Source organism: Monopterus albus, unplaced genomic scaffold, assembly GCF_001952655.1.
Source record: "Monopterus albus unplaced genomic scaffold, M_albus_1.0 scaffold452.1, whole genome shotgun sequence".
Classification (NCBI taxonomy): Eukaryota; Metazoa; Chordata; class Actinopteri; order Synbranchiformes; family Synbranchidae; genus Monopterus; species Monopterus albus.
Window position 1 is genome coordinate 5,079 of NW_018128332.1, and position 17,976 is coordinate 23,054.

At 40.0% G+C, this 17,976-nt stretch overlaps 1 protein-coding gene across 1 annotated transcript in view; it reads left to right on the top strand.

Moving 5' to 3' along the window:
- abcc3 (ATP-binding cassette, sub-family C (CFTR/MRP), member 3) overlaps positions 1-17,976 on the top strand; it is a 29,956-nt gene that overhangs the window by 4,969 nt on the left and 7,011 nt on the right. Inside the window, 19 exon segments of the mRNA XM_020587316.1 lie at positions 417-542; positions 845-906; positions 1,895-2,026; positions 5,145-5,396; positions 6,521-6,698; positions 6,907-7,068; positions 7,258-7,350; positions 7,575-7,778; positions 8,720-8,866; positions 8,963-9,050; positions 9,405-9,471; positions 9,567-9,693; positions 10,331-10,507; positions 10,771-10,938; positions 11,850-12,033; positions 12,147-12,255; positions 12,903-13,056; positions 13,588-13,795; positions 14,441-14,751. Coding sequence (XP_020442972.1) covers positions 468-542; positions 845-906; positions 1,895-2,026; positions 5,145-5,396; positions 6,521-6,698; positions 6,907-7,068; positions 7,258-7,350; positions 7,575-7,778; positions 8,720-8,866; positions 8,963-9,050; positions 9,405-9,471; positions 9,567-9,693; positions 10,331-10,507; positions 10,771-10,938; positions 11,850-12,033; positions 12,147-12,255; positions 12,903-13,056; positions 13,588-13,795; positions 14,441-14,751 — 2,898 coding nt within the window. The 5' untranslated portion in view covers positions 417-467.

Here is a 17,976-nt window from a genome sequence, read left to right on the forward strand (position 1 = left end):
GATGAAAAAAAGTCGGCGAAAACCGAATCGTATGAAAAATAGGGCATACGAAAACCAAGGTTCCACTGTATTTCACTGTTTTTAATCTTTTTTGAACAACACAGAGGTCTATAGTACAGACGAACTAATGCAGGACTAACACACTGACAAACAATAACTGTGAGTAGAGGAATTCATTGTTGGTTTTAGTCTCTGTATGGGGAGTGTGGAAAATACTGTTAAATAGAAAATGTCAATCTTTTAAAAAGATGTCCATTCAGACACAGGTATCATTCAACATGTGTATAGGGAAAGGTGATACGTGTTATTTATACCTGATTTGCCTGCATGTAAACACACTACTTCACACATGATGATTGTAACAATATTTGAATTCACTTTTTTGTGTGTATGTGGGTGCTTGTTTTGCATTGCAGAGCGAAGTGACAGACAAGCTGCGATTCACCACTTTCTACATCTACTTCAGCATGGTGGTTTGTGAGCTCATCCTCTGCTGCTTCAATGAGAAACCTCCTCTCTTCTCCGATGTTGTCACAGACCCAGTGAGTCATACATTCTGCTGCAGTGTCCGCTCAGTAGTGAAGTGTGTGTGTGTGTGCCTCTTGGCTATATGTGAGAATATCCTGCTGTATATTCCTGCTTACATGTTACAGTGTTGAGCGGGTAAAGGCCTGAGTGTGTTGTCAGGCCACTTGGTGCTTGTTAAAGCAGGTCACACACACTTGTGCCTAAACACAGAGAACATGGTTGTTACTGGCTACTCAAGAGAATTCTGTCCACATTATCCTTGTTTAACCTCTCTGACATACCGGTATTTTTCTGTACATGTTTGAATTTTTCTCAGAATCCCTGCCCTGAAACCTCAGCAGGTTTTCTCTCCAGAATGACATTTTGGTGGTTCACAAGGTGGGTACACCCTGCTCTCTGCCACTGCACCCAACATCTGCAGTCTCACACTTAAGATTTTTAAGAGATTTACTTAAGTCATTATAATGCAAAGTTATTATTTAGCATTATAGTTTTTATCCCTCCTTGCTGACAATAGCTGAGACCAGTGGCATTATGTTTTCGGGTTGTTCATCTATCTGGCTGGCCTATCCTTGTGAAAGCAACATCTTAGGAATGACTTGAGGGGAATTTCTACAGATTTGGCACAAACGTCCACTTGGATTTAAGGATGAACTGATTAGATTTTGGTGGTCAAAGGTCACTGTATCATCACATCTGTCCCATTCTGTGAATTTAGCTGGTTGATGGAGGCATACAATCGCGAGGCTGTAATTGTAGTTAAATATGAAGTAAGAAGGATGACATCACATTTCATAATAATGACTCATGTTTTCGTAAGAAGGATGACACATTTCATAATAATGACTCATGTTTTCATTTTTCTTAAACTATTTCACAATTTATCTTCCTTTTCAAAACATAATTCATTTTATAATGTCCATTTTATCTATGTAATATTGAAAACATGGTGGCTCCATAAAGTATTTGTTAGTATACTGTACTGTATATTACATCACATTCTTCTTTTCTTTTGTTTTGTAAGCCAGTTTCTTCTTCTACTGGAAAATACATCAGGCCAGTTTGCAGTGGAATCTGATCCATGAGTACATGATGATGATTAGCAAATCCAGGAAACTCAATTAAGTGTTTGTGAAAAGCAGTTCTCATTAGGTTGGCTTTGAGATAAAGAATCTTAGAATCAGATTTTGCTCTGAGAATGAAAGACACCACAATGAAAGGCGATAGAAGAAAACATATCATTAAAGATTTGAAACTGAGAACCCGTTCAGGCAGGGTCCCATTTGTTTACAGTAATTCCTAACCTTTAGTGTTGAATTGCCCAGTGTACCTGATTGGATTAAACTGCTAAACTTCTCTGTCTCAGTATGGCCATTAAAGGCTACAAAATGCCCCTGGAGGCCAAAGACCTGTGGTCTCTGAACCAGCGTGACAGATCCAAGGAGATGGTGCCCAGACTCCTCAAAGAGTGGGAGAAGGAGCAGGTCAAGGTCAAGAGGTATGTTGGGAAAAGAGGGTGGGGTGGAGATGAGCAAATGTATACAGGACAAGTAAAATGTTTTCCTATGTGTTTGTTTCACTCCCATAAAACCCTTGTCTCATGTTATGTAAAATAAAAACAGCCACTGTCTTTACATACGAAGACAGCAGGTTACTGGGAGAAATCAGGTGAAAGCAGGAAGCCAGAGTACTGCTGTAACCCTGATACTTTAAAGCCAAGGCTGTATTACTGTCATATGATGCTGCAACTTCAAATGCTTTTTATTTTCTTTTTTTGTTTGGATCCTCTGTACTGATGATGCAGACTCTGTAGTAGATTTCCCAGTGAAGGGTTTCTGCATTTATACACTATAGCCTGCAGTTGCAGAATACACATTTGTACATATCTATTTCAGTTTTATTGTAGTTGGAATTTGGATTTAGCTATGTTGGGTACAGCTACATGTAAGGTAATGATGTTCCCTTTCATTCCTGCACTCTTGCCACAGTGATTCTTTCCTCATCTTAAGTCTAGGTTCCTACTGAATATATTGTTACGTTCTTTAAAAACTGGTCACAGTGTTGTTGTTGTTGTTGTTGTTGTTTTTTAAGGGCTTTTAATTTCCTTAAACATCAATCATTTTATCTTGTATAGTATATCATAGTAAATGAGAACCGGTGCTACCTCTGGCACACCTCACAGCATCCCAACACAAAGTCTAGCATGTCAGAAATTTTTTTGCCGTCTATGACATGTTGGGCCGACGCTGACCAACAGGAGCACAGATTGTTCTTTTGTTCATACGCTTTTGGCATATTGGACTGAACCATATTCATTAAATATCACAGTGGTACAGCTAACATTAGCATACTGACTTTCACAGTCAGCCTTGGGAAGTAGTTAGTCTACTGGGCTAGGTTTTTAGTTTTTGGTTTTACTACATTATTCGGGGTTTACAGTAAATTCCCCCTGGTCTCTGGCAAGTCTTGAACAATGGCAGGCTGTGATCCATCTCTGTACTCTGTCATATCCCTCGTCCAAGAATGTATGACTCTGTAATTGTGTAATCTGAAATAGTGACCATCGTTATCAGACAAAAAAAAACTGTGTAGTCTGAAAAAAGGCATAGGTGTGTGTTCATCACTTTATGCACAAGTGAAGCCATGACCCTGTTGCTAATCCTAGCAGCAGGATAACTCATAATATATGAAACTGGTACTACTGGCGCTACACATTTCATTTAAAGGACAATGGGAAACTAATGAAAATACACAGGCTGCAACTTATAGATAAAACATAAAGAGTATTTCATCCTGGATCTGAAGACATCAGTGAGAACATATGAAACATTGATTTTCTCTCTTTTTGTAGAATTGTTGCTCAGATTTGTTCTATATGATTTGTACTGTATGTTTGTGGAATATTGTTGGTTTTTAACATTAGTGCCTTGACCCTGTCTCCCGCTGCTCTGCATGATGTCCTGCAGAATTAATTACTTTTCTCATGTATATAATATTGCATTCCATAGTTTGCATGTGTTCAGCTACATACTGGAAGAAATGCTTTAGTTGCCTGGCCGCTGAGAATAGCACTTATGTTACACATTGTACCACTTCAGCAAAAAAGGCTATTTCATGCACAGACAGACAGACTCAACTCTGCTGAACTCTGACCTCCATCAGGCAGCTTCCTCTCTCTCACTCTCTCTCTACTGCAGTTTTCCTGTCAGTTTCCTTGTGCTTTCTCACTGAGAACAACCAGTAAAATGATATGGGAAAGCTTGATTAGGCCTTTTCATGATCTGGAAACCTGTTTGGTGTTAAGCTGAATTCCATCGCAGTTGTTATGTTGAGCTATAGTCGCTGCTGGAATCTGACTCCTGCTCTTTAATCTGGTATTAGAATAGATTTTGTATAGTTTGCAAAAACATTCCTCTCACTTGGATCACAGCCTGGATTTCCCGCTTTATGTCTCACCGCTCGAGATTATTAACAAAAGCAGCCACAAGCTAACAGTACAAGGGATAAACTACAGCCTTTTATGTCATCAGGGCTTTTTGCACTGTCTGTGTTACATCTTGCTACTGCAACATAACACCCCCCCCCCCCCCCCCACATAAAATAACAAACTGACTGCTGAGCTGTATTATCAGAATTTGTAGGCACTTGGAAGCAGAAGAAAAATGTAACACAATGTATTGCTAGCATGTTAGCAGGCGGTTGCATATTTACACATCTAGCTGATATGTAGCAACATTAACAGTCATTTGAAGTTGTATTTCTGGCTACCTGATGAATGAGAAGTCCAACATTCACTCTCATTATAGCTCTAATTTGGCCTCCACTGCCTCCTGAGGAAAATATGACTCTTCAGCTGTAAAATGCTCCACTTTGTTTACTAGCTTGTCACTAATTTTATCCATCTCCTATTTAGAGCTAAGCATGTAGTGTACAGAAGGTTTTTCAAGGTTTTAAGCAGAAAAGCAACTGCCTGTTGTGGCCCAAAATAAGAAAGAACTGAACCATTAAAGGTGCTGACGGTAAAGCCAAAACAATGAACTAAAAGATGCCTTAAAGGTAAAGGCCATAAGAAATTGTACAATGGGTGACAATTTTTTGTGGGTTTGTCACAGATTATGTTAGCCTGTACTGAGTCCATTTTTTCCCAACTAGATTTACATTCCTACCTTATCTCTCACCCTGTTCTAGAATAACATTGATATTGATTTTACTCATCCAGACTGTACTTTCTTAACTCATTTACCAACTCAAGTAAATCATCAGCTGAGAAATTACAGCTGCTCCATGTCTCACCTCCCCAAGCCTGGCTTCACCTCATGACTGCCCATAACATACAGAATAATTTAAAGCATTTTTCTATCACGTACAAGGCCTTCCATAGGACCTTTCATTGATGTTACTGTGTTTTGTTTATTTGTTGGTATTGCTGTTGGTAATATTAACAGTTTAAAGTGTAGGACTTCAACTGTTTTTAATTGAAATTTGAGGCATCACTCCTTGTAGATGCTGATCTACACACAGCTGATGTGCTTAGAAAGATGCTATATAAATATATGTTATTTGCTTACGATGTTGCCTGTTCTCAATTTCACAATTTCTAACTCCTTTGTCCACAGTGAACAGAGTCCATCCAGCCAGGCTGTGTACTCCAAGCCCCTACCAACTACCAACCACGTTGCAGGAGGAGGGGGTGAAGGTGAAAACAACCCAGAGGAAGTGGAGGTTCTGCTGTCCAGTCAGAAGGCCACTTCCCAGCAGCCTTCTTTCCTGCGTGCCCTCATTAAAGCTTTTGGACCCTACTTTCTGATTGGCTCAGCCTACAAGCTGCTGCAGGATATTATCACCTTTGTCAACCCCCAGCTGCTTAGGTAAAAAGAAAGGTCATATGTTACTACTGTGTGCTTTGTTTGTTACAGTATATTTGCACCAACCCCTAGAAACCTGACATTGTTCCATTATTATCTGATCCTGTTTGTAGGACATCTTTTTGCATTTTGTGTTTGCATTTTTGCTTGCTGATTTGTTTTATGCAAAGTATGGTAGCTGTCATTATTTACAATCCTCAGGTGTATTACTGTCATGTGGTTTACTAAGGGTAATTAAAAATGATATATGCATTTTCAGTGGTGCCACAGAACAAACTGTCAGTTTGAGCATATGTGTTTTCTGTTCTTTCTTATTTTAATGCTCTCTTTCACAAAACATATTGTGATATATGATATTATACTGTACTCTTGTAATATCAGCTGACTAGTAATGCAGACCAAACTTTTTCCTTTATCTAGAATAATATTGAGAAGCCTCTTAAGAATGTAGTACTACTTCTACTCTATTAAAAAAACTAGACCGCATTCAGAGCACCAGAAATCAGTTTTCCAATAATGCAGTAAAAGCCACATTCCTGTGATAGTTCGATCCTCATATATGATAGCTTGACCATGAAAACCTACTGCTGACATTTGGAATGATGCTGATATCTTTATTAGTTTGAAAGTTATTCAGTTCAGTTTTAATTGTAGGCTATAGCTCTAATTTGAAACAACGGGGGAACAGTAAGGTCTAGACTTTTCAGGAAAAACATCATAGTTAACAGATGTTTGATAAACTGCTCATACTGTCTCTGTTACTGGAGGAGCGTACCCACTCGAGACCAACACAGAGAAAATAGGAAGGCTATGAAAGATGCTACAAAGGTGTCATCTGGACTACTTTTTGTGTAACGCCATACTGCAGTGTTATGCAGGTTAATTCCAGGCTTGTAGACTGTCTGCAGCTGAACAAGGTGTAAGTAGTTGGGACATAATTTAGTATAAGCATGGAAGAACTTCATGTCAAAGGTTTAGTGACTGGTTGCTTTTTAGGTAAGTGTTAGGTAAAGACATTCCATCAAGTCCAACTTGTAAATAGTGATTGTTCTAATTCATGCTAAAGTTTTACAGGAATAAAAGATATGTTTATCTACAGACCGTGATTTTTCTACTCGCTTGTATAGGTTGCTGATCACTTTTACAAAACAGACGGGAGTGCCTTACTGGTGGGGTTACACGCTGGCCTTCCTTATGTTCTTCACAGCCTTCCTGCAGACTCTTATCCTCCACCATCAATTTCAGTACTGTTTTGTCACCGGCATGAATATACGCACAGCTGTCATAGGAGCTATCTACAGGAAGGTAAGAAGTTTTCACATCTTTGTTCTTCTGTTTGACCACAAACACACACACACACACACACACAAATACACTAAGTCTAACTGAGGCCTTAAGTGAGCAAAATTCAGTTTCTACAGTACATTTCAGCTTAGAGGAGACACAGTATGCATCACAGAAAATACATTTATTACAGTGCTGAGTACAGTTGTATATTTTTGTTGTTCTGCAGGCGCTGGTGATAACAAATGCTGCCAAGCGTTCATCTACGGTGGGAGAGGTAGTCAACCTGATGTCTGTGGATGCACAGCGGTTCATGGACCTAACCACCTTCCTCAACATGCTGTGGTCTGCTCCTCTTCAGATTATACTGGCGCTATATTTCCTCTGGCAGGTACTCACACAGATTGTACATGGATTACGGGGCTATGACTAAACTGTAGGTAGTCAATGACTGGGAATTTCTCTCCATAGTTTGTTTACACGTACACGTTTTTATTGAGTATGGTGGGATTTTGCTTTATGTCTGAGTTTATTTTAAATTATAACAGCACTGAATAACTCACTGCGCTGCATTTTACAGAATCTTGGCCCGTCTGTGCTGGCTGGGGTGGCTGTCATGATCATGCTGATCCCTTTTAATGCTGTCATTGCCATGAAGACCCGAGCCTACCAGGTATAACCAGTCAAACTAAGACTTGGCAGTAATTTCATGTCTCTTGACTTTCAGCAGACCTGCATCAATAATTTTACATGGTTTTACATAGTTTATGGTGTTTGCATTTAGCCCTTTGTCTGTTTTTTTAATCTGTAATTGGTGTTTGGCTACTTTCTAGTTTGTTCATTCAGATAAAGAACAGTTTTTCTTCCTGTGCCCATCTTCCTTTTTGTCTCTCCTAGATGGAGCAGATGCAGTACAAGGATGCTCGTATCAAGCTCATGAATGAGATCCTGAATGGTATCAAAGTCCTAAAGCTGTATGCCTGGGAGAACTCCTTCAAAGAAAAGGTCCTGGCCATTCGGCAGAAGGAGCTCAACGTGCTCCGCAAGACAGCCTACCTGGGAGCGCTGTCCACCATGGCCTGGACCAGCGCCCCTTTCCTGGTAGGCTCAGTCCACAAGTGTGGAATTAAACATACTGTAGTGAATGTGATTAACTGTGGCCATTTTTGTTTTTTATCATTGTTTAAAGCTGAATGTACGACACAGCAAATCTAAACGAACTGCATGAATTTCTACAAAAATGTCTTCATGCCTGGCACTTTATGTACATGACAACATTTTTCAACACTGTTGTTTGCCAGTAAGGGTTGTTCTCAGGGTTACCTCTGTGAGGTCTTCATAAGTCATGTGTGACAGCTGTACTGTAAATACTGTTTCCATATTGGTTCAGGTTGTGGTCACAAATTACAAGAAACCTTTATTTGAACCTAACTTAGATAATGGGTGATGAATAACTCCTTTATGTAGAAACTGTAGAATGTGAGTGTTCAAGTCATAGAGTGACAGATGGCCATTGTCATTTGATACATAATGAAAATAATCAGTTGTAGTCAGAGGTCATGCTAGACTTTCCCATCCATCATTTGATAGAGAGGGTCATAAAAATTCTGTCATTATTTATTATTACCTGTCAATTTATTTACATTTTTATGATATTTTGATATTTTATGATATGATATAATTATGATAATTATAATCAATAATTTTGATTTTGATCCACCGGTCTTCTTCTAGGCTAGTGAAAAACGGAAACAATTGTCACTGCTGTAGGCTACATGCCTATATTATTTATCTACATCAGGTATTCTAGGTCACATGACAGCATATACCTAAAGTCTTATTTGTCAGACAAATGCACATTTTACCATCCAAAAGCCAGTAGTTAGCAGCTGTTAATAATGAGGTCAGCGCTGAGTCACTACTTGACTCAGGTTAATGTGTATGTGGGTGTGTGTAGCATCACAGCACTGACTGCTACAGATCTTTACACTAAATCAACACACGCTGATGTCTGAGCTGCCTCTTTGTCACTGTGTTACCAGGTCGCCTTGACAACGTTTGCTGTGTATGTGACTGTGGATGAGAACAACATCCTGGATGCAGAGAAGGCCTTTGTGTCGCTCTCACTCTTTAACATCCTCAGGTTTCCTCTCAACATGCTTCCCCAAGTCATCAGCAGCATTGTGCAGGTGGGCTCTTCTTCTTTTCCTCTCTGTTCTCTTCTCCTCCGCATGTTCGTGTATGAGGTTCCATTGAGAACCTTGTGTGTTTATTCTGCGTCTCAGGCCAGCGTCTCACTGAAGCGAGTCCAAGGGTTCCTGAGTCATGATGAGATAGACCCAAATTCAGTAGACCGAAAGAACACAGCTGCAGGTAAAATTAAACTCTGCTCCTCCATTGATTAAGGTCAGAACAGCATTTCTTTTTCCTGTTCTACCCAGCTTCAGTCAGTTTTTTACACTTCTGGTGTCATTCCACATGCTTTGAACAGGCTTTAAAATTTGCTTTGTCATTACATGTCAGCATTCCCTTGTGTTAACTCAAGCTCCACAGTCACTGCTTCTTACTTGCACCTTTTACCCAGTGCTTCAGAGCCTGACAAGTTTTTGGATGACTCATGATTAAGAAATGCCTTCCAAGTCTTTTGTTTTGTCAGACTACATCCACTCTGTCACCAGTTTAAAACATGCTAAAAAGAAACTGACATGATGTTTTGTTGTTCAATAGAGTTTTCAGTGATAGTTGTCAACGGAAAGTTCACCTGGGCTAAAGGAGAACCTCCTGTTTTGCACAAGTATGTCATGAAAAGCCATACACTACATGTCTGTATTTGTTGCGTGTGTGCATCCTCATACCTGAAGCTGTACTTAAGATGTGTTTGTTTTGTAGTATTAATATGATGGTGCCCCAGGGCTCGCTACTTGCAGTGGTGGGCCAGGTTGGCTGCGGGAAGTCCTCCCTGATCTCTGCGCTGCTCGGTGAAATGGAGAAACTGGAAGGAGACGTTTCAGTTCGAGTAGGACTCCACTTCATATTCTATAGCAAGTTATTTCAACTACACTTCTTGCTTGGCACCAAACTGCCAGTGAACATCCTCATTAGCAGCTAAGGCCCCAGATACTGGATGATTTGTTGCCCCAAAGTGACCAAAAATCAGTTCATGCAGCTTTATTCTATTATACTGCATTCACAAACCTGAGCTCGTCTGATTCATGATACTGTATTAACACACTGACTCGCCTCTGTTTATAGTAAGAAAGATGAGGAGTACATAAAATCCAGTGGATATTACAAGGTTGCAGATGTATTACCTACGTTCATACTTTTAATTCTCTTTTCATTGACACCCCCAGCTCTTTTTACATTAGCTCACAAAATGCAGCAAAATAAGGAATAAATAACAAAAAAATCAGTCAGTTGGACTTTATATATGAAGTGCTCTATGGACACATTGGCAAAAGAATGACTGAAAACTAAAATAGGATGACACAGGCCTCAGACCTTTTCCTGGTTTATACACAAAGAGCTATTCAGATTTGTAGTCCATGGAGGGAATTTAAAACATTTACAGGAAGGCCAGAATCAAGTAGATAAATTAATGTCCCTAATGACTTAACAGCAGTGAGATCAGACTTGTTGACCTCTCTCTTCAGGGATCAGTGGCATACGTACCTCAACAGGCCTGGATACAGAATGCCACCCTGCGAGACAACATCCTGTTCGGGAACTCCTACAATGAGCAGAAGTACTGCAGCGTTCTGGAAGCCTGTGCCTTAACCCCAGACCTGGAGGTGCTGCCTGGAGGAGATATGACTGAGATAGGAGAGAAGGTACAAAAAACAAGCACTTTCAATTTCCTTTCCTTTACTCAATGAGCACTTTGTGTTTCTATTTCTAAGGACTGTCTTTGGTTCTGTTTTCCATCCAGCAAGTCTTGATGTCTGCAATCATAACATGATTCAATTCAGAGTTTTCTAGACATTCTTGCCCCTTATGATTAGGTTTATGTGGTACTGAAATGCACCTTAAAAATTCACATGGTAGACTGTCCAATAGCTACAGTGCTTAAAGCGATTCTGTCTCAAACCTGCAGGGTATCAACCTGTCTGGTGGGCAGAGACAGAGGGTGAGTCTTGCTCGAGCTCTGTACAGCAATGCTGATGTGTACCTGCTGGATGATCCGCTATCCGCTGTGGACGCCCACGTGGCCAAACACATATTTGACAACCTCATTGGTCCAGAGGGGCTGTTGAAGGGCAAGGTGAGGAAACACTAAACCCAACTTAAGAAAGGTTCACAAATCAAGCCCATGTTATTAACACTGCAGAGGTAAATGAATGACTGTGTATTGTTGGTGCAGTGTCGGTCTTGGATGCTGGATCCACCACTTTGGTCCAGAGTGAAATATCTCAGCAGTTATTGGACTGTCATAATACTTTGTACATCATTCATGGCTCCTACAGGATTAATCCGACTGACTATGGTGATCCCCTGACTTTCACTATAGATCCAAGATTATGTCCAAATTTTCACGCAGTCAAATGTCTTGTAATCTACCTGATGGATTGCCACAGAGTTTTATGAAAAAATTCATGCTTCTAAGATGATGTACTGTAATGACTCCCCTGACTTGTCATCAACAGGTCAGTTTAAATTTGTCTGGTACTTTGGTTTATGACGAAATACCTGCAAAATTAATGATATTCACATGAGCCTCAGATGTACTTTTTTGCAAATTAGCAGATGTTAGCATGCGAACAGGCTAAACAAAGGTGGATGATTGGAAACATTACACCTGCTAAACTTCAGTATATTAGCATTGTCATTGTGAGCATGTTAGCATGCTTTACTACAGCCTCACAGAGCTTGTAGCATTTTTGTTTGATAGAGGAAGTATTATCTTATCTTTTTACTAGAGAGGAAGTTGTATCTTTTATCACTTTATTAGTTGGTGGTATTTCATATCTGTGACATCATTTTACCAGAACCGCTGGCTGAGTTCCTGTCACTGCATTATTTTTGGAGAGTTCACACGGTCTATTATACCACTGTCTTTGAGTTTGCAATAAAAGTTCTGTTTATGTTTGTTTGAGGGTTTGCTTTGGTATTGGTTTTTGTGTGTTAGATCAGACAGTAATAGATATTTTTGTTGTTGTTGTTTTTTAACCCCAGACAAGAATTCTGGTGACACATGGAATCAGCTTCCTGCCTCAGGTGGATAACATAATGGTGATGGTGGATGGACAGGTGTCAGAGATGGGGTCCTACCAGGAGCTGCTCAAACAGAACGGAGCCTTTGCAGAGTTTCTCAGGAACTACTCTCTGGAGGACATTGTAGAGGAGGACGAGGCAACTGGTAGGGCACTGCTCCCTCCTCTTTTCAATCACCACATATGAGTGCAAAGCAGAGAGATGGTTGAGCTTGTTTGTGGGCAATATCCTATACTGTTTTTCTCAATGCTTTTACAGAAGAGCTAATTGAAGATGAAGAATTGTTCCCTGAGGATGCCCTTAGCAATCACACAGACATGGTGGAAAATGAACCAGTCATCAATGAAGCTAAGAGAAATTTCATAAGGTACTGGAAACATTAAACTGATAATTGTTTATATAACAAACCTTACAGGAAGTTAGCATGTAATTAGACTTTTTTATTCTTTGTTATGACACCTTCACTGTTCTGCCTTTGTCCCTTTGACAGGATTGTAGAAAATACTGCAACCGGGGCATTTCTGTTTAAATTATTATCAAGCAAAGTCTCAAAACCTATTCAGGCTTGACTCTGGTACAGCAGAGCAGTAACTGATAGGTTTTTTAAACACACTTAGATTAGAGAAAGCATATTCTCAAATATCCTTCTGATGGACATTTTGCACGTAACATGAAAGATTCAGTACTTCATTGCCATTTCCTTAGTAGACATAATAATACATATAGTTGTATAGATAAACTTCAGGACATACTTAAGACGTAAAACAAATAATAAAAGCATAAACTGACCATTGTCAAACTGCATAGTAACTGCATAATGAAGGGTAATTATATTTAAAAACACATTAGGAACCCTGCATGCACTGGGGTTGTGTTAGTGCCATAAAATTACAACCACCAAATACATTTTTTTTTCCTTACTGGGCTTTTACTTGCACAATTATTATCAAATGAAGTGCCACAGTGTACACTGACATTAGCTTAATGCCCCCCCCCCCCTTTTTTTTCTTACAGGCAGATCAGCATCCTTTCAGCAGATGGAGAGAACCCACGGTCCCGCTCAGTGAGGAGACACGGCTGCACCCAAAGGAAGCACTCCGAGCCACAAGAGAAGAAACCACAGGAGTTGCAGAAGCTCATCCAGGCAGAGACTTCGGAAACTGGCAGGGTCAGTCCAGCAAATCTCAGTTTTCAGTCTTTTCTCATTCAAATAGCTTTAAATGTTAATTTCTATTTTTACAGATTTAGAGATTCCCCTTTTTACCTTTAGGCCTATATTTTTATTTTATGGGTTCTAAGGATTTATTTTCTGGGTCCATCCTGTTTTAACAGTTATTCTCTAAGTACACATTCATTACTTTATCCATTTATCCATTTCAGGAGGCATTACAACTAATAAGATAAATAAAATAAAAACATTTCATTTCTCACTTAAGCATTTCAGATCATAGATGCATCATGCAGTAGAAAGTTCAAGTCACAGTTACTTTGGTGCACTTTTTTGATAATAATTCAGGGGAAAACACTACTGGTTCAGATTTCATGTAAATTTTATTTCAAATCAGCTCAGTATTAATATTATTTTATGGGAATATAAAATTAGAGAACACATTTGCCTATATAATAAAAATGATTGTAGTTTTGATATCTCTGTGACTGGGACTGCCTATGTTGACCTCCATTGAACTCTCCTTACAAGGTGAAAACAAAAGTGTACCTGGAGTATGCCAAGGCGGTGGGGCTGCTGCTCTCAGTGGTCATTTGTTGTCTGTATGGCTGCCAGAGTGCTGCAGCTATTGGCGGTAACATCTGGCTCAGCCAGTGGACCAACGATGCGTCAACGAATCAGACTAAGGAGAATGTTCATATGAGGGTGGGGGTGTACGCAGCACTGGGCATTGCACAAGGTGAGTGGCACAGTAAGCATTGAGTGAGACAGTAGATCATGTTATAGTTAAACCTCATACATTTTCTGCATCTGCTGTTGTATATAATCAATTTTTTAGAAATGACCTTTTGCACAAAGGTACAAACTGTGTTCTCAGCTTTAAAGGTGCTGCCACAACATGGTGCTGCATTTATTTTGAACCCGAACTCCTGCTTTTAACTCCATGGTGCCAAACACTGCTTCGAACCAAACAGCTTCTTGTTACTACATTCATTAAAATAAACTGAAAGTGTTTTCTATCCAGGTTTGATTTTTATAATCTCACTGCAGAGATGCTTTGGTACATACACCCAGAGGACCTGCAGTATTCTAGCAGTTAGTGTATATTGTTATTGTTTGGTGGTTCTGTGTGGAAGCATTGCATAATGTTTTGCTGCTCTTGCTTTTTCAGTGAACTGTAAGATCTTTACAATCAAGACAGACAGGGTTTCTGCTGGTCCTTAAAAAGTATTACATTTATACTGGTAAAACCTGCAGAAACCCTGCCAGATGTTGTCTGTGCCCACTGATAATCATCCCACTGATTTTTCATCCCACAATTAAAACCTTCCTCTCTGATTTCTTTGTTCTCTACTCCTGCTCCTCTGGTTCATCTCCATCATAGGTATCCTGGTCATGATCTCTTCCTTCACACTAGCAATGGGGAACATCAGCGCAGCCAGGAAGCTGCACTATAGCCTGCTGTCCAACAAACTCCACACGCCTCAGTCTTTCTTTGATACCACACCTATAGGACGCATCCTCAACCGCTTCTCCAAGGACATCTACGTGATAGACGAGGCTCTTCCAACCACTGTGCTCATGTTCCTGACCACCTTCTTCATCTCTCTCTCCACCATGATAGTTATCATTTCCAGCACACCCATCTTTGCTGTAGTTGTAGTGCCTCTGGCTTTCATATACGTCTTTGTCCAGGTACTGAGGAAAAAATGTTGCTCATATGCCAGATGATCCTCTCTGTTCCTCTTTTCTTTGCAAATGTGTGACTCTTCCTCTTCCTAGAATGACATGCCGCATGCTCGTTGGTGCAGCAGCTCCTTTAAACTTTCACTTTCAGCTTCTGTTTGTAGCCTGTGGTGTTGTCAGTGATGAGCATGTGCTCTCAGATTATCTCTATTTTCAATCCCAAATTCACTTTGCTCTCTCCCCCGCAGCTGAAACCATTCCTGTCTTGTCCACAGCCTGCTTCCACACGCACATATAGCCCATAAGTAATGTCACTCAGTCGATGGTGAGCCTTAACCTCCCTCTGGTGGTGGAAAAGTGTTAATACAACTGAATCTGCTCCATTTACTGGGGCTTTGTTGTGACATGTTGTAGGCCCGAGTGACTAACCTCAGGGTCTCTGGATTTGTTTTAGGGATTACACAAGTGATGTCTGTGGAGCTGGTTACGTCACCAGTGCGTAACGCGGAACCTTTGCTTGTGAGGAAAGTGGTGTTTGTTGTCATGGAAACATGGAGCAGATCTGAACTGAGTTCTGAGTTGTAATAATAAGACCAGTTGGCTGGTTAGATAAAAAGTTGCCTGTCTATGTAAACATCTGGGAATCCCTCTCATTTTACTCCTTTCATCAAAGGTACTGATAATATATAAAGAGCCTATTTGCAATGACTTGGTATCTTTATGTATCTGCGAGTAATTAGAAATCAATAATAATTACCTGGAAATGAACATATTTTTTAATTAGATTCAGGTGTAATACTAAATGCTTAAAACTACTCTGTCTCACACACAGGTTTCCTCAGGTTGGATTAGGGCTACTGGAATAGGTATTAGCCATTGTGACACCAGAATCTATGAAATGCAGTTTCATCTTTACCGTTAAAGAAATCAGTGTTTCTCCATTAACTTTCTTTTAAGGTATGACAGCCTGCAGACTAAATTTTCATTGTAATCCCTGGCCTCTTTTGAATTTACATAACAATGATCCACTGACTTCATTGATATGAGGTTCACTGATTTAAATTCTTCAAAAAAAAAGAACACTGGCCCTAGATCAGAATCAGAAGAGAAAACTTGGTACTGGTATGTTCCTAATTAGAACAAATGCATTAGATCAACTTTAAAGACAATATTAAGTAGCCATTAGCATAACATATTTATAGCTGTGTAATGCACAAGACGCAGCTGGTCTACAAAACTGATTTCCTTAAGTGGGAGATACAAAAAATAATATTCCTTTGGGGGCCACGTGAGGCTACAAGAGATGAGACAAACGATGATAGAAGTTTCCTTTCTGGCAATTTTTGTTGTTGAGCTTGTATGCAATAAGTGCTGCATCTTATGATTTCTGTTTGTGTGGAGCACACAGAGGAGCTATTAGACCTGATAGTTGAGTAGTAATAACACTATGGCAACATACACAAAAAAGAAAAGAGAGAAAAAGGGACACCACAAAAAATAAGCTGAACTGTTGATACTAAACAGCTGTGTCTTGTTTTGAGTCTCGTGAGGTGTTAAAACAGCCACAGTCATTAAACATTAGGAACAGATCCTAATCCATTAACATAGGTGTTGTTGTGTTGTCACACTTGACCTCCCCCCCCCACCCCTTCTCACAGGTGTGCTGTTGTTGGTTAACTGCCTGCTGTGCCGGGCCTACAGCATGCTGCGGGCAGCCAAGTTCATACACCGCTACCTGCTCCAGGGGGTCCTGCGAGCTCCGCAGGCCTTCTTTGAGAGCACCCCCACTGGGCGGTTACTAAACCGCTTCAGCAAAGACATGGATACTATTGACTCCCACATCCCAGAAAATATTGACATATGGATGCGCACTTTCTGGTACACACTGAATGTGCTGCTCATATGCTCTGTCCTCACCCCAATGTTCCTCATAGTCGTAGCCCCATTAATGGTGTTCTATTGGTGGGTTCAGGTAAATAGGACACAAGTCTGCTAACTCATTACCACAACATGTATGTGTGTTGACTGTGTGTGCTGCTAGAGTGCTGCATGTAGTTCAAACAATAATTGTTGTTCTGTGGTGTGCTCCGTTAGTCCAGTAGTCGTAGCCAGCTGCAGCCATCTTGCCTCAGTCTTTAGTTGGACACAGTGGGAGTTATAGCAAATAGAGGTTTTAATAATGAGCTCCAAATTTTCTTTCTACTAACTAAACGATATCTTCTTAGGAATTATTTATACTATCTTAATCTTGTAGATTAGATCTTTCTATTGTCTTTCCAGTCTTTTTCTAGCAACAGCTGCCAATCTGCAAAGATCTTAGATGTCACAAGTGATCACTTTCAGACTTATCAGATAGCTATTACAGTAATCACTTATGCCATGGGGGTTTAATGAGGTTATTAAACCTCAATGCAAAGATCTTAGATGTCACAAGTGATCACTTTCAGACTTATCAGATAGCTATTACAGTAATCACTTATGCCATGGGGGTTTAATGAGGTTATTCCTGCCACAGAAGCAGGTCTGTCTATCAGGGACGGTGGTGTCAGAGGTGGGTGGACTGTGGTGGCTGGAAAACAGCAGTTAGTAATGGTGCTGTGTGTAGTGTGCATCATCTCAGTATTGATTTATTTTACGGATACCCATAATAAGGTACATTGCAAATAAACACTTATTTTTAGTAAATTATTGCTAATGGTTTCTGGCTATTTTAAAGACAAGGCGTGGTTCTTGGTGTTGAGTTGTATTATGTTGAGGGTAAGAGCTTGTGAGTGAAGGTGGCCACATGTAAAGTTTGCATGAGTATTTTGATGGCTACTTTGATTCAGATTTAGGTATAGTGACCAAAACACCCCCCTGTAATTTGTCTCAGGGTGGCACAGTTTGGCATAGTTCTGCTATTAAAGGGGAATTCCAGCAAGTTTACACATGAGGTTTTAGCCTACTCATGAAAAATATGAATCAGCCTGTTAAAACAGAGGAATAGTGGCTGATGTGGGACTCTGGAGGGAGCTTTCCAGATAATGAGCAAAACTAACCCAGGTGATGTCATTAGGTTATTTCAGGTTGGGTTTGAGATTTAACATAATAAAGCCTGCATTACTAACTGAAGGTATGTGGTTTGAAAGGAGCTAGTGGTTTGGCACTTGACACATGCTAGGAAGTAAAAGTTAGCACATCTAGGTGTCTGCTGCCTTGCTTTTGACCATTCTTTTTGTATGTGTCCCTAAACTT